General features: G+C 33.1%; 1 protein-coding gene across 1 annotated transcript; it reads right to left on the bottom strand.

Annotated features, from left to right (window-relative positions):
• Nucleotides 1-7,122: 7,122 nt before the first annotated feature.
• Nucleotides 7,123-13,390, bottom strand: LOC127712124 (uncharacterized). Its single transcript, XM_052218387.1, has 3 exons — nt 13,121-13,390; nt 10,919-10,961; nt 7,123-7,546 (listed from the first exon to the last, which is right to left on the bottom strand). Exons 1-3 carry the CDS (start codon nt 13,208-13,210, stop codon nt 7,263-7,265), a joined length of 417 nt encoding a protein of 138 aa, XP_052074347.1. The 5' UTR covers nt 13,211-13,390; the 3' UTR covers nt 7,123-7,262.
• Between the last annotated feature and the right edge of the window lie 12,008 nt (nt 13,391-25,398).

Here is a 25,398-nt window from a genome sequence, read left to right as displayed (position 1 = left end):
GTAAGGTGATCTATAGTTGTTAATTTCTGTGTTATTTGGTCTATTGTGAATAATTTTATCACTGGTAATCATACCACATCTTCTTTTTTATATATAAATTCCTTTTTTGAATGAAGAAATTGACTTTCATACTTTGCAATTTACAACAGATACAATAGCACCAGTCCGATTAGATGTTCTACAAAATGTGGTCATTCCAGTGGAAAGGACTAGATCAGCAAAAGAAGTAAAGCAATATTGTTTTAGAGAGCTTTACATTTTAAAAGGTTATATATATTCGAAAAAAGATAATGCACTGATATTTATTTCATATAAGATGAAATTGATGCATACCCACTAAATAAGGTGATGTAAAATTATTGCCAATGAGACAACTATCCACCGGAGTCCTTTTGAAGTAGATTTAACTTTTGGTCACCATTCTGTCTTCAACAATTAGCAAAACTTATACGATTTAGTAATGAATAAAATAACACAATGCACTGATTATATGTTTGTTGATGACTGCTGTAATTTAAGACCGGAAGATGAAATAGAAATATATTTGCATCCTTCCAAATGTTAAATTTTTGTACCTTTGCAATTTGCCCTGATTTTTCTGAGATATCTGTCAAATTGTCCGCCTTCTTCCCAGGGTACCTCTTTTGTAGGACCTTCTTGAAATTGTCTTTTTTCAATTTTACCCTTAGATATTATCTTTATATACACACTTCATACTTAGTAATACAATATAATTTAAAATGTACAGCTATACATGCTTTGCCAATTCAACATTCAGTTTGGGAATGCATAAGAAAGTTCCTCTTGGTATAGATAATGTTTTCCTTATCGAAAAAAATGTAAGAAGGTGAACTTACATTTTCGTTTAAATATAGCCATTTGTCCTAGATACAGAATCAACCTTTGACTCGTTGATTCATTTTGTTGAATTATTTCAAATCATAACCTATAATTAATTTTGGTCATTATCCTATTGCAGGACTTACCTATAAAATCAAACGTTATGTTGTTCTCTGATGGAATTTGCTTTAGATGTTTGCCACTGGACATAAACCAAAACACAAATAATCGACCATTTTTTTTGCAAAACACACCCCCATGATATTGATTGCATTTTTAATAATTCCGCACTGTCAAAACTATGTGGTGTTTTGTTCTTCAATCTTCACTACACGTTTAACGATATTAAAAGGATCAACTGGTCAGTATCATCGTTCTTTGACATGTGCAATAATTCAAAAACTTTCAGCAGCAAGTTATTGTGTGAGAGATTGCGTTTTCCAGGTGTATGAATATTATTTGTTGTTTCTATGGCAGCACTTTTACTAATTATAACTGGAACATTATTGATATTTCTCAAAAACAATATAACCTGCATAATATAAGCATAATTGTATTTTTTATTTATATTACAATTTTCGACATCCATTCTCATGTTGGTAGCACGGTAGCATTTGCATTCCAGAACTTAGGTTGCTCTTTTGTGTACCCTACTTAAATCAATGTATCTGAACAGTGCGATTGAACAAAAAATACAGTATCAAATGAACAAACTTTCCCAAACTGAGGGATGAATCAGGTGTAGAAAAATATGAATTTTTGAGAATTTTTTCAAATTTTGTATTCACTGCATGATAAAAGACATAAAAGCACTAGTGGCCTTAGGTTTTTGAAGATATCAAAAAAAGTAAACGGTCATGATACATATTCAAATTCATTTCTGAATAGTATAAGGAAAGTACTTCAGTTAACTGTTTATGTAGGCTTTTTGGCAGTGTAAGAAAGTGGTGAAAATTTTTAAAAAGGCATTATTATCCCTTATGGGCCAGGAAATGCTACCGTTCCCCCTTAACTGGGATATATATGTTTACACTAAATCAATAAAGGTATTTTTTTACCTATTCAATTTGTAAGTTTATCAAAAAAAGTTGATTAAGGGCAACTAGAAGAAAAACAGACCTTAAATTCCACCCCTGGGAGCCTGATCTGTGGGTAATAATGTAAAAATTTACCTAGAAAGTAGAACTTCATTATTTTTATGTAACTTTCAATACATTTTTAATTATAAATGTTCGCTTTAACTTGTCGCAGTGTCTGACACATGTTCAACAGCTGGAATTTTAGACACGACATATTTTAGTTGCCTTTTCGTCCTATTATTTTCACCAAAATGAATAAATTGCATAATTTCTTATTTTTTTCCACACAAGTACAGCTTTACTAGTTTTCTTTAGGTTTGATTTGTTGTTCTGTGGTAACATGACACCAGTATGAGCATTTTTGGAACCAGTAAGTGGTTAGGAGGTCCTTACTTATTCATTTAGCTCTCATATTTAGCTGAAATAGAGATAACTATAGGGGTTTCTTTACATTGAAAAGACATTTTTTGGGAACAAAGTATGTTATTATGATTGTATATCAGCAAGATTAAATAGTTTATTCATTTTCCATGCAAATGTCATTAATTTATTTGATTTTCTGACCCTGAAAAGCACAATAAAGCTAAATTGATTATGTAAGGGGACATAATTTAACTTGATGCATACATGAGAAATAGACAAACAGTCAACTTAGAGATATATTCTAGTACATGTATTGTCAAAAAAATCTTTGAATAATAGTTAATTGCCATATGAAGAGTCTTGTTATATTGCCTTCATAATCTGGAAATGCTGAAAGGAATGTAAGGCATGCTGTAAAATGTGGAATGGACTTTACTAACATTTTTCATGATTTGGTGCTTAAACTGTTTCTTTCAGTCAGATTAACTATAAATAGAGTTGGCAATCCAATAATTCCTCCTGAATCACCATGGTTTACTTCTGTGTTGATTTGAAACAACATACATTTGGGTTTTGTTCACTCCTTAAGTAAAAATGTTCAGATGAAAAAAAAGTGAAAATCTGCCAGCTGAGGTAGGGATATACTTTTTATTTTTTTTTGGTAAGAAATAAGTGCAGACTAGTATTCTTTATTGTTATTTGTTTCCTAGTCAGCAGTCTACGCATCATAGGTGTCATGACTGATTTCAAGTTTGTAAGGTCTTGGTTAAGGTATCACGGTAGTATTTGCATTCCAGAACTTGGGTTGCTCTTTTGTGTACCCTACTTAAGTCAATGTATCTGAACAGTGCGATTGGAAAAAAAATACAGTATCAACTGAACATACTTTCCCAAACTGAGGGATGAATCAGGTGTAGAAAAATATGAAATAATTTTACATACAGGTGAAAATGAATTTTTGAGAATTTTTGAGAATTTTGTATTCACTGCATGATAAAAGACATAAAAGCACTAGTGGCCTTAGGTTTTTAAAGATATCAAAAAAAGTAAACGGTCATGATACATATTCAAATTCATTTCTGAATAGTATAAGGAAAGTACTTCAGTTAACTGTTTATGTAGAATTTTTGGCAGTGTTAGAAAGTAGTGAAAATTTTAAAAAGGCTATCATTATCCCTTATGGGCCAGGAAATACTACCGTGCCCCCTGTACATAGCGCCACAGTTTCGGAATATTACACACTCCGGCACCGGAGTCTTTTCCGTAATCGGAAGAAAAAGAAAAAGTATCTTAGTATATTAAAATAAATTGGTCACTCACACAATGTTACAATTATCACTATTAAGTAAATATGAAATAGATTGCTAGTTTTCATGCCAAAACATTCAATGTAAAATATTGCACAATTTGGATATACAGTAAAAATAGGGGTACATCAGTCAACGTAGTGTTATATTCTTAATCAATATAAAAACATGTAAATATGTCAGTTAAGATTTTAAAAAAGGCATATAGTCAAAGCACATAAGCAATAAACGAAAGACAAGAATAAAAACAATTACAATAGCACAATAACTAAATGACGGGATGCATGAGTACCAAGCAACGTCAAATAAATATTACCAAAAATAGACTAAACAGTAGAATTAATAACTTACAAAGCAAATAAAAGAATAATATAACACGTCATTATGATGATAAACAATGTCAGTACCTAGAATCTTTACTTCAAGACCATCGTGTATTATGTGAAGTTGATACGGAATATTTATCAACAAGGTCTTGGTATTATCCGATGAATTTTTTTAGAAAAAGGTCGATACGTTCTTTGATATACCCCTGGTTCACCAACCTTCTGCACAGACACTGGTGACGTTTTACAAAGTCTTTGTTGTAGCTGCAAGCTCTTGAATACCAAATTAGTTAAGAAATGTATATCCCATATGCAGGTGAAGTTGGTATATTGCTACTAAGGTGGGGGAATGATAATTCAAGACATCTTTATCTTATAATCTAACTAAATCTGACCAATAGAATGACAATTCAATGTACCACAGTAAACCTTATACATAACACATTTATTTTGTGCACACATAAACAAGTACATTTGCATGTGGCTTTATGTATTACATTGCACACTATATTTGTCCTTACAAAATTGAAAATGTGCTTGTTAAAATAAATTTCCCCATAATATATGGAATCAAATACACGAAAGATATCTCGCTTGTAAGTCGCATGTAATTACATTTGAGTTGAATATTAGTCTCTGTTTTCTAGGCATTATTCGTAGCTAACAAATCTATTCTAAACCCTACACAAGCCTTTCTCTAAATTATTGTTGTGTATATTAAACGTATATTAGGTAGTTGATATACATCAGGTCTATATATATCGCGTAAATGTCCTAATAGTTAAAAAACAGAAATATTGGATTAAACAAGAACAAAATTTTAAATGTAAAAAATCAAATAACTTTGAAAACACAATGTTTGCAGAACGATTTAGGTCTTTATACTGCATATGATGATACTTATACTGCCTCATATCTTGACTTACATCTAGAAATTGACAATGAGGGTCGGTTGAAAACAAAACTTTACGACAAAAGAGATGATTTCAGCTTCCCAATTGTGAACTTTCCATTTCAATGTAGCAACATTCCAGCAGCGCCTGCATACGGAGTCTATATCTCCCAATTGATACGATATTCCTCGGCTTGTGTTTCCTATCATGATTTCCTTGATAGAGGATTGCTGCTCACAAGGAAGCTATTAAACCAAGAGTTCCAAATGGTGAAATTGAAGTCATCCCTTCGTAAATTTTACGGACGCTATCACGAGTTGGTTGACCGTTATGGAATAACCGTTTCACAGATGATGTCGGATATGTTCCTTATGTCGTAACTACAATACCCTCCCTTTTCACGAATGTGACTTACCGAATAAGACTATTTACCGGATTTGTAATAACATAAGCAACACGACGGGTGCCACATGTGGAGCAGGATCTGCTTACCCTTCCGGAGCACCTGAGATCACCCCCTGTTTTTGGTGGGGTTCGTGTTGCTTAGTCTTAGGTTTTCTATGTTGTGTCATCTGTACTATTATTTGTCTGTTTGTCTTTTTCTTTTTGGCCATGGCGTTGTCAGTTTGTTTTCGATCTATGAGTTTGACTGTCCCTCTGGTATCTTTCGTCCCTCTTTTATAGTTTAAAAGTACTTTATACAGATATGTTTTTTTTTTAAATTAAAAAAAAAACACTTTTGAACAAAATAAAAGTGTAAACAGATAACTAAGCTCACACAGATGCCAAATATACATACTGTGTTGGTTTTTTTTCTTCTTTAAAATCTGGAGATGATCAGCTACATTTGTACTTCGGTTTAAAAAGTCACTTCGTCGCCATCTAATTTGTTGACATATTCCAAAGGATAAGTTTCCGTGTATTTCTGTTTGAAATAATATGATAGTTTTCCTTACACTGAGTTAACACATATTTAGTTTCCTTATGTGTGCTTGCATTAATCAGATTATTTAATTCTTCCCGTTTGCAAATAATCAATTCCCGTTTATATGATCCTAAAAATATGTTATTATTAGGCTATCTCTGTTTTACACGAGGCTATTTCTGATTGAACGCTTTCAATATCATTTGTCGTCCAATCTAATTCAAACAAAAATTGTGACTTTATTATATTCCAGTGATATCAGGCAGATGTTACAGGTGAAAGAGAACGAATTATGTTAGCTAGCCAAGTAAAAAGTGAAACAGCAAAAATACCGGACTCCAAGGAAAATAAAAACTGTCTTACTTATTTGTTTTTCAAAATAACATGATTAAACAATTTAGATCTATTTTTGTAAGGACATTGTTATTTTTTTGACAATTCAAAAACTATACACAATAAGCAGAAAAACTAACTAGTAATATCAGATGTCATTATCATTACAACTGAGGCATGAATATAAAATAGGTTTACCGGTTTTTTTTTTGGTTTTTTTAATGGGTCGTTGAAAAGTAAGCTGAATCCAGAATATCGCCACCAATGTCGGTCTGTCAATACGCATAGAACACTATACTGATTGCGTTTACAAGTAGACTTCAAAATTGATACTACGGCCCTGCTCTTTGAACCTTTATTTCATGCATATCAACCATGAATATTATATCAGAAGCCTCTAGGTTTCTATATTTCATTGTATTTAATTACACCACATCTCATACAATGATCGTTGAAAGATCATTCTGAGGAAAAACTAAAAATGTTAAAGAAATCAATTGAGCGATAAATTTTACAATTATTTTTTTTATGAAAAGCGGTTACTACAAAAACAGTATGCTCGGAGATAACTCCAATATGGACAAGTGTTCCAATAAAAAGGGTGAGTCTTAAATAATTGTTAAACATCATATACCAATTATTTTGTAAATGCCATGATTGACATTTTTGAAGCAACATTTAAAAAACAAAAGTAGTTGAAGAAATCAGATCACAATCAGAAGGTCGTTCTATGGAAAAGTGGAAAGACCTGATAAACAAACACATAAAACAAAACAACAAACAAACAAAAATCACAAACAAAACTACAGCATAAAATAAACAATGCTACTTCTTTCAATGGCATACAATTAAAAATATTTGCTAACACAAACTTGACTCTAAAGATCGACGCATTAAAACTGTAAAACAAAAAAAAGTACATAAAGTAAAGATCTAGAAATACTCATGCTTCTTTTAAAAAGCTACATGTAGTCCAAAGCTAATTTCGAACTAATGAATTGGGTCAAGTTTTCACAGAATAAAGTTTTGTTTACCACACCCATGACGGATGAAGTGTGGAAAAGCCATACACAGCCTAAGAAAAGCATGACCACGTACAAGACATTCCGCGAGTTATTTATTTTATCGTATTGTGTAACTTATATAATCTACATTTAAAAATTGTGAGAATGGTTTTTAAGATCATCTTGTACTGTTTAAAATGATATTTCCCGCAGGCAATCAATTTTGCCAATTCTTTGTAAAGCTTTAACCAGTTCTTTAACTGTTGGCATAGGAAATTTTGTTTGGCTCCAAACTCGTAATATTTCTTTATTCTGATGTAACAATTTACAGCTGTGATCGTTCTGAATTCCTTCAATCTCAGCACTGTGCAATCCAAGTTCTACTCCTAGCTGTATGCCGCTATTTCCTATATGATTGGACAGTTCCTGTAATGTAGTGCTCGTAGGTGTTTTGTTTGCTTGGTCTTCTAGAATACCTGGAAGTAAGACTACAATTCATAATAACTTTATTCACATCCGTACATTATATATGTCAAATCGTACAAAAATGTACTCCGAGGGAATGAAATTTTACCATATATTATTAAGATTTTTGTAAGATAAGAAAAGTGTTGAGACAAGCGGATTATTGTAATATAAATTATACATGTTATAATTCAAGATTTATAAAGTAAAGGTTCATTGGTCAAGTAATGCCCAAGTCACACTAGACCACGATCGAACCACGCTTACCCCGATCTAAAATACATTCAGATCGTGGTGAGGTCGCGGTATGAGCGGCATGAAAATGTAGATTTTCGTTGTTTTCACAATGCTACTACGTCCTCATTACGCTTTTACAACGATCCCGCTACGATTATATCACGTACTCGCCACGCTTACTCTGCGACCTCACTACGATTATCACGATCTTAGTACGCTCATCACGTTCTCACTACGACCATAACATGATTTATCCGATTGCAACAGGATATTACCACGCTTCTTCTGCGATTATAGCACGCTCTCACCACGATCATACTACGATCTTGACACGTTCACACCACGATAAAACTACGCTCTCAGCAATAACGTCAACATCTTTTTCCATTCCTTTTCATTGTCATTAATACATAGAATTTGCAAAAACTACACGGACATGCCATAAACATCTACCAGAACTCGTGGTCGTGATGGTAGGGGTAGAGGTAGAGTCAGAGGGGCCTCTGATACGAATTCTGATCCAGTAGAGATGTCGGATCAACCAATCTAACCTGAATTACAACGTATTGCTCATCCATCATGATCAAATGACGATATTTTATTAAACAATAGTGGGAATGATACAGATGTGTCAAGCATGGTTGAGCTGTTGGAAATTAGTGACATGAGGTCTAAATTACATACAGACAAACAAAACCTGAAGAGCTTTTATATATTTGTTTTGTGACAATGACAATGAGCATGGCTAGAACACGAAATGGTCGTAGTATGAACATAGTCAAGTTGTAAGACGAGCGTGATGAGGACGGCATGAGCGTGCTAGAATCGTGCTATGGTCTTGAACAGTGTAGTATAAACGTAGTATAGTCGTAGAAGAAGTTGTTGGGTCGCCGGGAGAACGTGGTGGTCGAAGTGAGGTCGTAGTAACGTCGCTGTGAGATCGTAGACCTATCTCTCCGACTAGAATCGCGCTTTCGCTACGCTCTCGTTACGGTAGTACAGCGACCTTTGCGATCTTACCACGACCTTACTACGCTCTTGATACGCTTCTACTAGAACCTGATATCGCCACGACCGCACCACGATTGTTTTGAACATATTGAAAGTTGGCCACGATCATCACGATCATTAATAACCGCATCACAACCGTATCACGACCTTACTGCGATCTACACGATCGCACTACGATCGTCAAAATTTGTATTTTTTTCAGAGATCGTAGTGCGATCGCGGCATAGTGTGACTGGAATATAAAGTTTATACTTAATTTGAGTTTGATTCAGACTATTAAATCCTTCTGTTGAGTGTATTTCAGACCTTCAAGTTATTTGGTCGAGTATGGTTCAGACTTTCAAGTCTCACTGTGACTTTGAGAAGAAGAACAACAATAAAAGCGCTGTTACTATGCTTTGTTGTGTGTATTTTGTTGTTGTGCACGTACTGATTTTGTGTCATGAATCAATACCATATATCCTTTGTTTTTCTATTATCATCGAGTATTTTTAAAACATGAAATAGGTCGAGAATGGATTAATGCCGTTTAATCCAGGTCGAATATGAGTTCAGTCCTATCACTATGATTAAGAAAAGATTCGAGTACAAGTTCTGACTTTTGGGTATGGTTTAGAATACAGCTGGGTAATATCAAGTTAAATTCAGCCCAACTGAGAATGGTCGAGTAAAAGCAGTACAGTGGAGGAGTACAATAAGTGCCCATTCAGACTTGTACTGGTTTGTAGTGTTGTTGATTGTTCACCAGTATAAATACAGAGATCAAAACAAAGCTTCTGTGCTTCTACAGTATAACGGCTTATGTCATATGCCTTGTTGGTAAATCTGTTTACGTCCTTGTATTTCTTATATTTGGCTTTGAGCGTTCCTAATGAAGGTAATGCCAGAAAAGAGCTTCAAAGGCAAGCATTTTCGAAGTGGTTTTTTTTTTTGTATTTTGTCATCTCTGAGTGTTGACTAACATGTTTTTGTTGTCTTAATATGGAAGTTGGAGACATACAATTGTTATCTGTAGATCACGTGTTTTTTTTTTCTTTAAGTATAACAAAACGAAATAGTTCATCCGTTCAACAACGAAGTCGTCAATCAAACAACGTGTCGACTGGATTTGTAGGTTAAACAACAGCTTATTGTTGGTTTTAAAAGAATGTCTTCAAGGAGTTAGACGATGGTTAACTGTACAAATAAACTCATCCGGTTGCAAACAACAAAGGGTCGAGAACGAAATAGTCCCTTGAATTTGACAGTTGTAGATAATTAATGCTGCATTTCATTGCAGTAAAAGAGGGGCGAAAGGTACAAGAGGGACATTCAAACTCATAGAATGAAAATAAACTGACAACACCATGGCTAAAAAAGAACAAGACAAACAGACAAATAATAGTACACAAGACACAACATGGAAAACTAAAGACTAAGCAACACAAACCCCACCAAAAACTGGGGGTGATCTCAGGTGCTCCGGAAGGGTAAGCATATCCTGCTCCACATGTGGGACCCATCGTGTTGCTCATGTTATTACAAACCCGGTAAATAGTCTAATTTGGTAGGTCACATTCGTGAAAAGGGAACATACGACGACATAAGGAACATATCCGATATCATCTGTGAAACGGATATTCCATAACGGTCAACCAACTCGTGATGGCGTCATAAACATATATCCTGGTGATTTCAAAGCATCATTATTTCTTATTTGGGGTTTCTATAGAATATTTTGGAAACTTGAGGTTACATGGTTACTAAAGCTTTTACATAGGTATAAAAGAGGTGAACATTTGATTGGTTTACTTCCAGTGATGGTTATTTTCCTATATGCAATGAAATGTTATATGCAATTGTGTCTATAGTACTGGACAGGATAAAACTTAACTCATGCCAAGTATTTCTTAATTGAAACAAAGATAAATTCTGCACAATTTTTTGGAAAGTTCAAATTTGTTAAAGACTAGTAGGGGGAAAACAATGATGTTATTAAACCTTTTGAATTGTTTTGTTCCTTGAATCGTCTTAATTTGTGCTTATTGTTTACGAGTTCTTAATGTGTTATAATATATAATATATGGATTCCTAATGTCTACTAATATGTTATACACAGAAATTCTTACAAAGTATAAATATAATTTAAAACTTACTAAACTTCCTCAGTACGTCATCTACATTTACATCTCTAATAACCTGAAATTAAAGGGGTGAATTTAGATATATATTCAAAGTCAATCGTTTTGATGTATGTTTATATACATGTGTGTAATGAATCATATATACACACTATAAACATACAACGGTATGAGTAGATGAAAGGTACATAACTTGCACATAATATGTCGTTCTCTTGAGGAGTAAACACTTATCAGATATGCCTTGAGTCTCACGACATATTAAGTATCACATAGTGTTATACGTCGTACATTTAGTATAGTATGAAGGAAAAAAAATGACAGTACACAAGTGAATACAGTCATGTTGTTTAGGAGACGTACAATCGAAGGAAATAATTCCAAAAAAAATCACCACCTCGGAAGGCTCGTTGTAACAAGTGGGCTCTGAGTGCAAAAGGTCGTTGGTCGAGCTAGGTCATACCAATTACTTGTAAATTGGTATTTGCTGCTCTTCTTCTCCACTAAGCATGCAACATCTTGGAGTATGATAAAAGACTGGTCGGCTTGGAGTCCGAAAGTTGTGTCTGGGTAACGTTACATGGTTTCTTCTAGACTTTTACTCTGTAAACTAGCTCATTGAAATCTAGCCCTGCATGACAGTCTAGTAAAAGCAGGGTTAATATTTCATACCACATAATCACGTTTTCATCCTGAATATCTATTTGAATTACCACTGGACATTTAACAGCCATCCATCAAAGCATCTAAATGCATGTGACTGTATCATACTTCTGTTCATCATAGTATCAATTTGTTTTATGTCCACTCACCAATTAAACTTATTTAAAGTTATAGGTTCCGTAAGGTAACTCGACTAACATCACTTTTTTGTGATCAAATGCATTCACATATAAAGGTTCAACGAAGCTGTTTAGCTTTTTATATAAACCATACTGTGTCTTCATCATTACCGAAATACGTATCAAAACAAAATGAAATCATTTGTTTTAATTGAAAAACATTTAAAATACTCCAGGAAACCCAAAGTGACACCCCTGATTTATAAAGTGATATTTTCATTTTCAACTAGAATGTCGGTCTTTCGGTACTCAAATGCTTTAGACCATACTATTTTTGAAAATCTCTATTAATCAATTTAAAATGTATTAGGTACTAAGGTTTCAACTCCATCATGTACAGGTGAATTGAATCAATTTGGGATACCCTTTGGTCACTTGGTATTTAATTTGTTTGGTATTGACGATTTCGCTTTCTGATGAAGGCATATAGAAATGATTTCGAACGCATTAAATCCATTAATGAATATCTTCATTTGCTATTCAGTGCTCAAGGGTATACGATACAGTTTTGAAACCTCGGAGCTTTTATAAGACCATTTGCATACAAACTATTTTTCACCTAATCGATTCAAGTATGTAATAAAAGATATATCTTCATGTGCTACTTTTTTTGGGGGTCAAACTTTTACTACGTTTACTATAAATTTCCGTGTCTCTGATATTTCTATTCATAACTTACTGTTTTGTTTCGAAAGATATACACAAAATGATTTTGGCAAAATTATTTTGAATATCTTATTTACTAAGTATGCTCTAAATTTATGCAACAATTCTCTGGAAATAAATTATTTGCATATTTTTTTCAAAATTATTGATAAAAAAAACAGCTGTTTGTGCTTAGAAGGAACATTTATAAATCAAGCTGATTTCTATGTGATGCTTACTGTTTGGTCTTAGATTGTGTTGTCACACTATACTGCTTTAGGTTTAGTGGAATGTTGGGTGCTCCAAAACATATTGTAACCCGCAACATTTTTTTGAGTGACTGTTCCAAGCTTGGCATTTTTATATAGTGGTTGCAGTAGGTAGCTCTCTGCCATCATTAATTTCGTGTCTGTTTAAGTATACATCAGGTTGTTAGTTTCTTTTTATATTAATTGTGTCAAAACTTGTCAAATTTGTGCCTTGTATAGCGTATCAAGTGTTTTAGTTTTGCTCATTATCGAGGCATTGCTGTGACATTGTTCACGTCCTTGTATTTTGATCTTTTTTTTAATGGGTTTCTCATTTGCTCTCGTAGTAAATCTCTGTAATGCTATGCGATATCTACACACTGTTTTAACTGGACGTCCCGTTTGATTTATGTTTAATCTGTTTTCATCTAGTTGATATTAAGCTGTTAGTGAGACAACAAACATCTTAAGCTTATGCATACCTCACAAAGTAAGTGTTTGTCAATTTCACCAAACGCATCTTCAATGGTCTTGAAGGAAGAATCAGTCACACTACCTTTCCATCTTAACATGGCTGTTTATTTGTAGTCATTTTCATGAAAAGCGGAGGGAGAAAATTTCTCTTGTACATTGTTCAATACTATTGTGTCTAATCCAAGTCTTATCAACAATTCCCGACAATCTTTATCTTCAAGGCTAGAAGCCAGTCGTCTTAGGTGTTTGTTCGATGGAGATTGTTCTATTTCCAATCTGCCTAACCCTGTTGACAAAACAATATATAAGAGGTTTTATAATTTATGACTATGTTAATTTACAATCATCAAACCGAAATGAATACATTCAATCCTATATAAAAAGTAAAATAACAAAAATACTGAACTCCTAAGAAAATTCTAAACGGAAAGTCCCTAAGTAAATGGCAAAATCAAAAGCTCAAACACATCAAACGAATAGATAGGAACTGTCATAATCCTGACTTGGAACAGGCATATGCTTATGTTGAAAATGGTGATAAAATTCCATTATATTGACAACGATGTGTGAACAAAATAAACAGACATAATAGGTAAACAGTTCAAAAATAGGGGGGTCACCATTGAGTTATAATCTTAATAAAACAAACACATATCCCAACAAAAAAAAAAACAAAAAAGCATATTGACAAAGCACATTAGCAAAAACGAAAGACAAGAATACAAAAAAATTACCATAGCACAATAACGGGAAAATAAAACGATTCCTGTTGAAAAAAAAAAACAAAATGAAAGTTAAACCCAGAATACAGATTTCCGATTTTAGTAAAAGATGCAAGAAGAAATATATACTTTGCTTTCGAATCTGGTCACGCCTTTTTCATGAATTCATGAGATTCCCTCAGTTTTCTGTTTTTGTATTTTTTGTTTTTTTTTCATGTTTTTGTTTTTGAAATCACCGTTAAACTACTGTTGATTCTAAATTAATATGTTTGATATAAACTCTTCAAAGATACCAAGATTGAAATTGTGTCCACCAGAAGATATACTGGATTATGACTAAAACTAAAATTATCAATAAAATCCGTAGATTTTGCATAGGACTGCTGGTTGTATACGTTTAGTTATTCATGAAGTGTAAATACAAAAAGATCATAAAAGATGCCTGGCTTCTATGATTGTAAGCTAAAACAATGTACTCAGAACATTGATTCGTTCAGTCTTCCGTTGAAGTTGGAGTTGATAATATTAACAAATTTTAACCAGACAAAAGGTAATAAATCTGATTAAAATCCCGTTTCAATCAAAGTCTACATTTCTATTTTGAAATACATTACCATCAAATGGATCGATAAATGGCTTCAATATCATCTTGCTTTTTTGCTACCACAATTTACAATTTTAATATACACAACCATTTGTGAAATAATATACCAATACTACATGTATGCCATATTTACACTTGAAACTAATTAAAAGTGTAAGTTAAGTCAGCATCCATTATTGGTTTTAACTACATACCTTTGCAAGATGAGTCACACTTTTCACGAGGCACCTATAAGACAAAATATACACAGAGTCAAAGCTATTAATAAATATAAATATGGTTTTGAAAATTTAATACGATGGGTGCAAGTATAGTTCACCTGAGATTGGAAATAATCAAAACTATATACACCTTGCATGCGTATAAAACCATAGTTAACATATGCATCAAATAGTCTAACATTTAGACAGGCCACACATACGATACAAGCACCGACGACGATACAAACATGAGAGAGAGAGATATGAATACGGAAAATTGACGTAGATTGCATAGTGTACAATGCAAGCACGATGAGTTATGTGCGTTGCACGGACGATCAACGCGCGCTGCGGGATAGATGACTTTCACGTTTTGATTGAACTAAGCATCAAACTAAATCGCAAAATTATCAACGTTAATCGTGACTCTATTTACTGAAATCTAAAATTTATCAAACTTCATCATGTTTAATCTTGGAGATATAATTGTTAATGTAGGAATTACTGACAACACTACATGGAACTAAACGTAGAATCAAAACAAAGTGAGTCATAGTAACTTTATTATTGTTAAAACGTATTTTACGATATCAGACAATTGCAGTAAAAACATAAACGGTACCTATTTTTCTGCACCAGATGCGCATTTTGACAATCAATGTCTTTTCAATGATGCTCAAGGCTAAAATAAATTAAAATCTAAAGCTTATTGAAAAAAAACGAGAACCTATAAACCAAAAGAGTGTGAACTGTGTGATGCACTACTCAGGGTTCCTAATAAGTGACATGAATAACTCAAGGTTTCTTATAACTGACGGCGGACGGACGGAGGCACAGGGATTGACAATATGCTCATTGTCATTCGAGGTTGGGTTATACAAATCTTATCAGTGGTTTATTAGGGGTACATTTGTTCATTGTTGTATATGATGTTTACAATTGATTAATATTTTTGTTCAGTTGAATTGACGGTCGGTCGATCTGGTCATACATCAAACAATTTGATGCTTGTTGTACGTTGCGCTCTCTGTTTCATCTTTAGGTGTAACACCACTAATTCAGACCCGCGATTAGAAAGCAGTACATATATTTATGACAAAATAGTTCCTTCGCGTGGGTGGAATTTTAAAACTATGTAAATATTTTGTTACTTTTGGTATCAAATGAAAGATGAATTTCTGGTGATCATTGAAGAACATTTTTTTTAATAATAAAAATATTGCATTGCATTTAAAAAGTATGGTACATTTTGCCTGTTTATCAGATCTGGATTACCTGTTTTGGTACATCCGAAGTTCCGGGAACAGTTCTCACTTATATGCCAATAAAGTTATATTGGTGTGTTCAGTACAATACATTATGAGGTGTTGCTTTGACATGCAATTTTTACTTTAATTGAAATTAAGACAAAAGAGCTGTTTGAAATTGAGAACTTTAACATAGAAAGCAATAGGACCATTAATTATTGGTGTACTTACTTTATACCCGATCACGAGTATGGATGAACATTTATAAAACGTTGACTTTCAAGTTGACCGTTCCGATTTGGTTGCTTTGGCTAAATTTTACTTTTAGTACTTTTCAGTAATTGTCATATTAAAATCTGTTATTCCAAGTCTATAATCCGCTAATTAACGCTGAACATATATATCAGTCAGAATTTTCAAGACATTTCGTTAATTTGGAGATTAATGTTGATTAATAAGAGATATAAGGAGATAATATTAAGATTAATGTTGATGCCAACGTGAAACTATCACGATTAAAGTTGATAATCGTAGACTAATATTGATAATCGTAGATAGACTGAACATGATAATCGTTGACTGAACTTGATAATCGTAGACTTGAGTTGGCAATAGTAAACTAAAGTTAAAAGTTTTTAGATTTAAGTCGATAATTGATGATTTAAATTTGATTATATCATGATAAAAGTTGGCAATTGCAAGATATTTGTTGACATTAAAAACAAATTAATTGTGGCCCTAATCCTCTGTCGTAATTGTATCTGTCAGATATGAGACAAAATGTTACTCGCAATCAAGGAGATAATATTAAGGTTAATTCCGACTGATATGTTGAAAAATTCCGACTGATATGTTCAGCACATTTCGACAATTAACGTATCTTCAATGATGATCGAAGCCACAAATTCTTATTCAAATATTGAAGAGGGGATAAAACTAAAAGAACAAATACAACCAGGAACCAATAGATGTATAATTTCTAGTGTAACTGTTTATATACACGTTTACAGAAGAACCCACAATGAGCGAATATTGTACGGAAAACACACGGATTGCATGCACAATAAACGGTTATTAATAAACCAAAAATCGCCCAAAGAACAAACGATGACTAAGGAATGCATGTTGCAATGAAAGAACATGGAGCGATGAATTTTGAAAGCACGTAAGTTATATGAACGATGATTAAACGAATCATGTAACCAAAAACAACGGAAGCACGGATAATGCTCATTTTGAAATGTAATGTTCAGTGTCTGTATAAAAAAAGGCTTAATGTTCATTTATCATTATTTGTGTTTAGGGAAATGGTGATGTTAAATGAATAACATGTTCTTGCAATATCATACATCACCTTCATTACATTGGTTTATGGAAGAAGTTCAACATCTCATAATAACATAACAAAAAAGCAAAATTAAAGATGTTTCACCTTACCTTTTCTGAAAACCATAATTTCAAACAGCTGACATCGTGATGTACTCTGTGTTCTGAACATTGCCATTTTGCTGCTGTCGGTATTTTGTCATGACGGAAAAAACATGATTCTTTTTTGCAATGTACTCCAAACTCTATTTCAAATGGCATGACAATATGTAAATCCGATCTTTGATCTGTGGCAAATGAGTCTGCTGAAAGAGTTGAATAAAATTCTGAAATTCTGTAAATGGCTGCAGTCAGACATTCTTGGACAGAAGTTGCAATTGTGGGGACAATATGTTCTTTTTTGTCTGCATGGATAAGTGACACAACCACTCTATTTTCTATAACCTGCACCGCCACATCATGCTTGTTGTCTACTTCCACAACTGCTAAATCGCTGAAAAGCATGCTTTTCTTGTTTTTGTAATTTTTTACACCCCACATGTCTACGAAAGAAGCAATAAATCTGTATGGAAATGCTGGGGGTATTACTTTCTCAACAAATTTGTACGACAGCAAAATTGCAGTTCCAGTGTTACAAAATTTTTGCAGGTACTTTGTATTGTTTGGTCTTGTAATCATTGAGGGAACAATGAATTTCGAAACTGCATGAGGAGAAGTGCTTACAGCTTCTGTGATCCTTCTTTCAGCAACTAGTATATCGAGATGAATCAAAACCTCAATAATGAAATCTTGATATGGCAGAATATGCTTAAAAATTTGTTGGTTCCAAATGACATCAATATCGACACGACTGAGTGCTCCTGTTTTCTGCATGGTTTGGAATATATTTCGAAATCGTTTACCTTTTGGCCAAAATTGCTTCTCTGTGACAATAGATCTTAGAACTTCTACTAAGTATGCTGGTGCGATGATTACAAAATCTCGAAGCTTAGCTATGTTGAAGTAGAGTAATTTACCCAATGAATGTTGTACTTCAAGGAATGTTTCCAACTGTTTATCTGTCAATACCATCGACTCATTTTGTGAATTTAACATCTTTATTTGTTCTTTTGTTAAGATATTTACACCTTTCTCTGCTTGCAGCGCTAGGTGTAATTCTAATGGGACCCAGGCTGTTGGCATGTATTCACCCCACCGTGGATGCTCTTTAGCTCTGTCCATTAAACGTTGACGTAGTGCTAGGATCTCTGGATCAGTTTCCTTCATAGCATTGACGAAAATAAGTGGTTTGAATTCAAGATGTTTGAGCCCTGCATGTGATTCAAATATGTTTTGGATGTCTGTCTCTAGCTTTTGTTTGTGTTTAGCAACATTCTGAAAGATATGTTAGAGTTGAAAATCAACATATTTGTCACAGTTACTTTGTATTACCACTTGTTGTCGTAGATAATAAAACAACAACAAACATTATGAAAGACATTTTCATGCAGAACAAATCTTTAGATTCCAGTAAGATCTTAATAGGGAGATAAATGATAACAAGCTAGTGCTTCTGATAGTTGATGCTCTTTATTCATATTTGTTTATATATTCTAAAAGTCAACATGTTTTTACCATATACGTTTCTTACACATGTTACATTCAAATGAGAAGTATGGTGGATGTAAAAGGTAAAACGGATTTATGAAAATTGTCTTCCATTTATAATTCAAAAATTTTGGAATACATTTGAATACATTACTCTCGTTCATGTTTGCATTATATAGATTTCATTAACAGAGGTGTGCTACTGACACAAATATGGTTCAAACAAAATTATATGGAATTACGAGTGACATCTACACTGTAAAAGGGTAACAGTCAACCAATCACTGTATCGCTCTTTTTTGAGTTCATGAAGTTCCATACACATTTAGTTCTGTCTGGTATCAAACGAGTTCGGATAAATACAAATAAACCCTACATCTATTTAAAAATTAACAAAGTGAGAAAAAAAACAGTTGAAACTGATTGAAAATCAATTCAGCAAAGCAACTGAAATGACATTCCTCAAAGAATAACTGTAGGAAGGCAATCTATAGTTGCATGACTTAGATATTAACTTTGTTCTGATGAATATGTTCATATATTAAACTTTAAAGATCTTTTAGAGAACATACAATCTAAGAATATTTCATCTTGCAATAATATTAAAACATTTGACTTTCAAACATCTAAACACAAGTATTCCCCTTTCTAAACTAAAAACCAAATTAAAAGAGTTTTTTTTTCATAAAAAGACGCGTTTTTCAACAAACAATCGGCCTCTCTTGATAACCAACTGTGCCCCTCTACTTTCAGACTTGTTCCCTTATTCATATGACCTCATACAGGAACTTCCTAAGAAATCAAACAAGTTAGAAGTACTATGGATATTATCAATTTTCGTTGATTGAGAAAAACTTCTATTTTTTAGTATATTTAATTTCGTGGTTTTTAAAAAGTCTGCATATACTGATATATCAAATTTGTAATTCGTTGAACATTTAAATTCGTAGTTTCCCTCTACCAAACAAAAACCACAAAATACTGATATTCTATGAATAATATTGAATCCACATTATCCTTTATCTTTACTTTCCTCTATATAGGTGATTTTCTCTCACTAAATTGTTCAAAATTGGATGATTATGTTGAATGCATCTATCCCATCCAACTGAAGAAAAATGAAACAACAGACACAGTTCATATAAAAAAAAGAAGATGTGGTATGATTGCCAATGAGACAACTCTCCAAAAGAGACCAACTGACACATAAGTCTGCCTCATACCTTGACATACATCTAGAAATTGACAAAGAGGATCGGTTGAAAACAAAACTTTACCACAAAGCAGATGATTTCAACTTCCCAATTGTGAATTTTTTCTATGTAGCAACAGAATAGCATCGCCTGCATAAGGAGTATATACGATCCAGTTGATACGATATTGCAGGGCTTGTATTTCCCATCATGATTTCCTTGATAGAGTATTGCTGCTCACTAGGAAGCTAAATTTTCCAAGTGGTAAAGTTGAAATCATCACTATGTAAATTTTACGAATGCCATCATGAGTTGGTTGACCGTAATGGATTTTACGTTTCACAGATAAAAGCGGATATGTTCAAATCGTCGTAAGAACAATACAGTCCTCTTTTCCCATGAATGTGACCTACCGAATCATACTTATACATGTAAAAAGGTTTTCACTAACATGAGCAACATGACAAGTGCCACATGAGATTAGGATCTGCTTATTCTTCTAGGGCACCTGAGATCACCTCTAGTGTTTGGTGGGGTTCGTGTAGTTCAGTCTTTAGTTTTCTATGCGGTTGCGTTTTGTGTATTATTGTTTGTTTGTTTTTATTCTTATTTTTTGGCCTCTCTTTTTTAAGTAAACAGAAAATAATAAAATTGTAAAACAAGATATATGTCATAAAAAAAATTAGCATGAATTGCATAACCAATTATAAAATGCTTCATTAATGTGGTATGTGTTTCTAATTAAATTTTATCAAATCATCACGAAATATTTTTTACTCCATTCTTAAAAGGAATTGCAGTCAGTGATGAAACGGTCACAATGGCTTACTCAATTGAATATATGAGAGACAACAGCATTTTACAGGGGTTAAAAAAATCAATGATATTTATTTTCAAAGATATATAATCCAAGTATTATCTCGTCTCATTTTCCATAGATAAAAAGATGCTTGTATGGTAAAATGTGATTGATACGTTTTAACTAAATCGCTATATTTTTCCATCGTTTTCCAGTTGCTTTTATATATACATATATAATTACTCAAAAATCTTCACAATAATGTTAAATCTGCAAATTTGCGGATTAAACTTTTTGTTCTTCCCTCCCCCGATTCGACCTTATGATATTTGGATATCGAGACAACACCGCCGTCTTTGTATCCACCATTCAAGACCACTCGGTTACCCAGACTAAACAAGAATTCAGGCTAGTGGTACCTTTCCTCGTCAGTAGAATCTAGAGTTGAAACACATTACAAGATATATTCGAAATAAAGAAGGAATTATTTCCAGATAAGCTAAATTATCTGTCGTAAAGGAGTGTAAGATGCATTCACTGAAATACTATATCTATAATACTAAAAGAATGAGGTCCAATTTGTTAGCCGGCATGTCGTTAACACGACGAATCAAAGAATTCAACTTTATATATAACTTTTTTTGGACAATGGTGTTGGTAAAAAAATCATTTTCCACATAATTAATATTACCAGTAATTAAATCGTTCCGGTTCAAATCCAATATCGATACCAATATTACCTGTTACCTTTTACCTAATCTGTACTTTCCACCTCTTTGATGTGCATCACTAAAAGGTGTATTAGGGTATTGCTATACACACATACATACTACACTCAATCATTGACCCAAACAAATCCTTCAAGAAGTTCCGATTGTAGCAAGAAAACCAGATTCAAGATTTTGAAAGCAGAGAAAAGGTGCACCTTATCATCAGTATATCAAATGACAATACGATTACTAAAAATTAAGGCTGAAAATAAGGAATAGATACCTTTATTCAGTCACAGACCCACGATGTATCTGGTGTGTTCTATTATAAATATATATGTATATTACGCCTGTTATTGCCTATTACGAATATATTGTAAAATCATAGCCTGTGTTATCCTGATGAATAATGTGAGATGAAATCCGTTTTCCTTTCCTTGTATTGCATAGTTTTGTTTAGATTTTTTCGCTATCTACAGGAACACTTTCAAGGATTAATGTAGTAAGAAGTTTCCTTTATCATCTTTGATTCTTTTAATAAAAAAAAACATTTTCAAGCAAATGCGACAGACAAGAATTGCACCTTGAAAGAGGGACGAAAGATACCAGAGGGACAGTCAAACTAATAGATCGAAAACAAACTGACAACGCCATGGCCAAAAATAAAAATGCAAACAGACAAATAATAGTACAGATGACACAACATAGAAAACCAATGACTAAGCAACACGAACCCAATCAAAAACTTGAAATGTTATGCAGTGAGTTCTTCAGATCTCATGTCGTTTTTTTAATTTAAAAACTTCAGATGACTGCCTATGTTAGAATTCTTTGGCGTGGAAATTGCATAATGTGCACTACACAGACGTTCGTAAGAATGACATTTAAATTCGTCTACATTTAAGTTTGTGCGCTCCCCAGAGAGTCATAGAGTACACAAACGTATCATAAGCACATCACAGCTAAAGGCATCTTTTGAACATTTGAAGGTTCCTATTTTGTATTGGTTACCAAAACTACACGACAAACCAGTAAAATATCGTTTTATCTCAGCCTCTAGTAAGTGTTCCACAACTTATCTCTAGTACTTTTAACTAGTTTCTATCAGAGAACGTATCATTAATTTGTAATAGAATATATGATAATAGTGGAATTAACCTATTTTGGAGTGTAAAAACCTTTTTGATGTTTTAGATAAATAACGTGTTTTGACGCACCTCTTGATTCTGTTGATATTTTTAACTCTTTACACTTCCCTCCCAGACAATCTTATCAACCAAAATTTTTGCTATTTAACTAAATGGTCGTTTGGTAAATCTGAATGCAAAATATACTTACTGCAACTCATTTAAAGCCTTTTTCCCTAATGAGAAAGGTAAATATGCTAGATATACTTACTTGATGTGGGATAAGACGATTGAAGCTGTTCATTTTCTCCTTGTAGTATTTATGTACGTTTCGGCAACAAAGTTAATCGACAGGTTGACGGTATTTCTATTGGCACCAAGTGCGCCCTTATATTAGAAGACTTGTTTTTGCGGTGTTATGAATCACAATTTATTACAAAATGCAGTAAAGACCTATCTTAATTGTATTTAATTTATAAATTCATCAACAATTACCGTTTTCTAGATGATATTTTTTCGTTAAATAATCAAGATTTTTCTGAACATACTGTCAAAATTTACCCAAAGGAACTTACTATAATATCAAATATAGACGGTTATAACTGTCCTGTCCTAGATTTACACATTTCAGGTTTACACGTGAAACTTTACACTATTAACGACAAAAGGAACGATTTTTCGTTCCCCATTGTTATTTTTTCCTTTTTTAATTGTGATGTTTCTTTGTCACCATCTTACGGTGTTTTTATATCACAACTCGTTCGATATGCCCGTGTCTGTTGTGAGGTTTTGAATTAATAACGAACGTAATCCATGTATTTATGGTATATTTTTAAGTCGTTATCACAAATTACTTAAAACCTTTACTTAATTCTCCCATAGCTATAAAGATTCAGTTTTGTAGTTTTGCTATACCTTTATTATTATCTTTCAAATAAACATATTCTAAAAGTTACTTATTCAACACTGTATTAAATTTAGATCTTTGAATATTGTTTTTATTGGATTATTGTTATGTACAGTTGGATGGAGACCAATCATTACATAAAGTAAAAGCACGTTAACGCCGCATGTACATATTTCGTTAGTTAACTTCAATTTTCGCGTATACTATAATTACGTTAACGCGGTCAAAGTAGAAATTTCTAATTTCTACCCGTGTAAACACGCGTTAATTCTCTATCCGTTTAATCAGCAGTTTACGGGCGTTAACTTCAAATTTCACGAGTTTATTTTTACGTGGACTTAAAAGTAAACGGGCGTTTACTACATATTTTACAAGTATTTTTTACGTGCACTTGTAAGTAAACGCGCGTTTACTTTTCGCGTTAACTCATTGTTTAAATTATAAAATAATCTTCGTGTACATTTGTAAGTTTTTCTTTTTTGTTTTTTTTTATGTTATTAAAATGACTTTTATCTGAATACTTTGAACTATGTGTACATATATTGTAAACAGTATCATGAGTAAATGGTACACATTCTTTACGGCAGATTCAACTAGGTTGAGCTTCAAGAAATGAAATAAACGACATGTCGTACAAATATTTTGTTCCATGCCGCAGCACATTATCGCAGCTTTTCATCTAAAAGTTAATTATTGGTAAATCTGCGTTACTGTGCGTTTTCTACAAACAGTAAACGTGCGTTTACTTTTTACAAAAATAGAAAATGTAGAAGACGCGTCTTTTTTTAACGTTAACGCGGAAGTAAACGCGAAAGTAAACGCCCGTTTACTCTTTACAAAAAAAGAAGACATCCCTTTTTCGCGTTAACGCGAAGGTAAACACGATATGTATACTGAAATGTTGGAGTTAACCCTGAACTAACTCGGCGTTTACATGAAGTGCACGCGAGTTAACGCCGCGTTAATATTTTCCGTCCGTCTACATGTTATGCTTGGCGTGCACCCAACTGTACATATGAACATTCATGACTCTACAATCTGTCGATACCTGTACCTTGGCATTGTACAAAATCATGTTTTTCTCTGACTGTCTAAGATGTCTTTACACTAAATCTATTGGATGTTGGATGTGTACTGGTTGATAATTTAGTCATGAATTTTTTTTTTAGATATTTGCTTTAAACTCGCTGTCAGGAACTACGAGTACTCTCAGATTACTACTTGTCTTTTTACTGTTGGGATGTACAAATACCCGTCTACACCCACATTGATTTTTATAGTTTGTTCTTTGTATGTTGTACTGTTATACCACTGTCCAGGAAAGGTTAGGGGCCCGTTAACTTGTTTAACCCTGCCACATTCTGTATGTGCCTGTCCCAAGTCTGATCCTGTAATTCAGTGGTTATCGTGTGTTACTTTATTCCATATTTGTTTTTCGTTTATTTTTTTGTACAACAAATAGGTCGTCAGTTTTCTTATTTGAACTGTTTTACATTTGCCCATGTTGTCATTTCGTGGTATTTTATAGCTGTCTATGCGGTATGGGCTTTGCTCATTGTTTAAGGCGTACGGTGACCTATAGTTGTTTATTTCTGTGTGTTTTCGTCTCTTGTAGAGAGTTGTCTAATTGGCGATCATACCACATATCCTTTTTTATATGGTCTGCTGGAATTCCAAAAATCGAGCTTATCTTGTGAGTTTCATTTTGAATTTATATAGCTGTTACGTTTACACAGGTTCAAAAGCGTTAAGCCTCTGAATTTGATTACAGTCACAACATTTTGTTTGTCAATTCGTTTGTTCTTGCTAAATAAAGATAATAGACGGTGTTTCATATTTCATTTAGATGTTTAGTTTTGGAATT

The sequence above is a fragment of the Mytilus californianus genome, unplaced genomic scaffold, assembly GCF_021869535.1.
Source record: "Mytilus californianus isolate M0D057914Y unplaced genomic scaffold, xbMytCali1.0.p SCAF_8, whole genome shotgun sequence".
NCBI lineage: Eukaryota > Metazoa > Mollusca > Bivalvia > Mytilida > Mytilidae > Mytilus > Mytilus californianus.
This window is presented reverse-complemented; position numbering and strand designations above follow the sequence as displayed.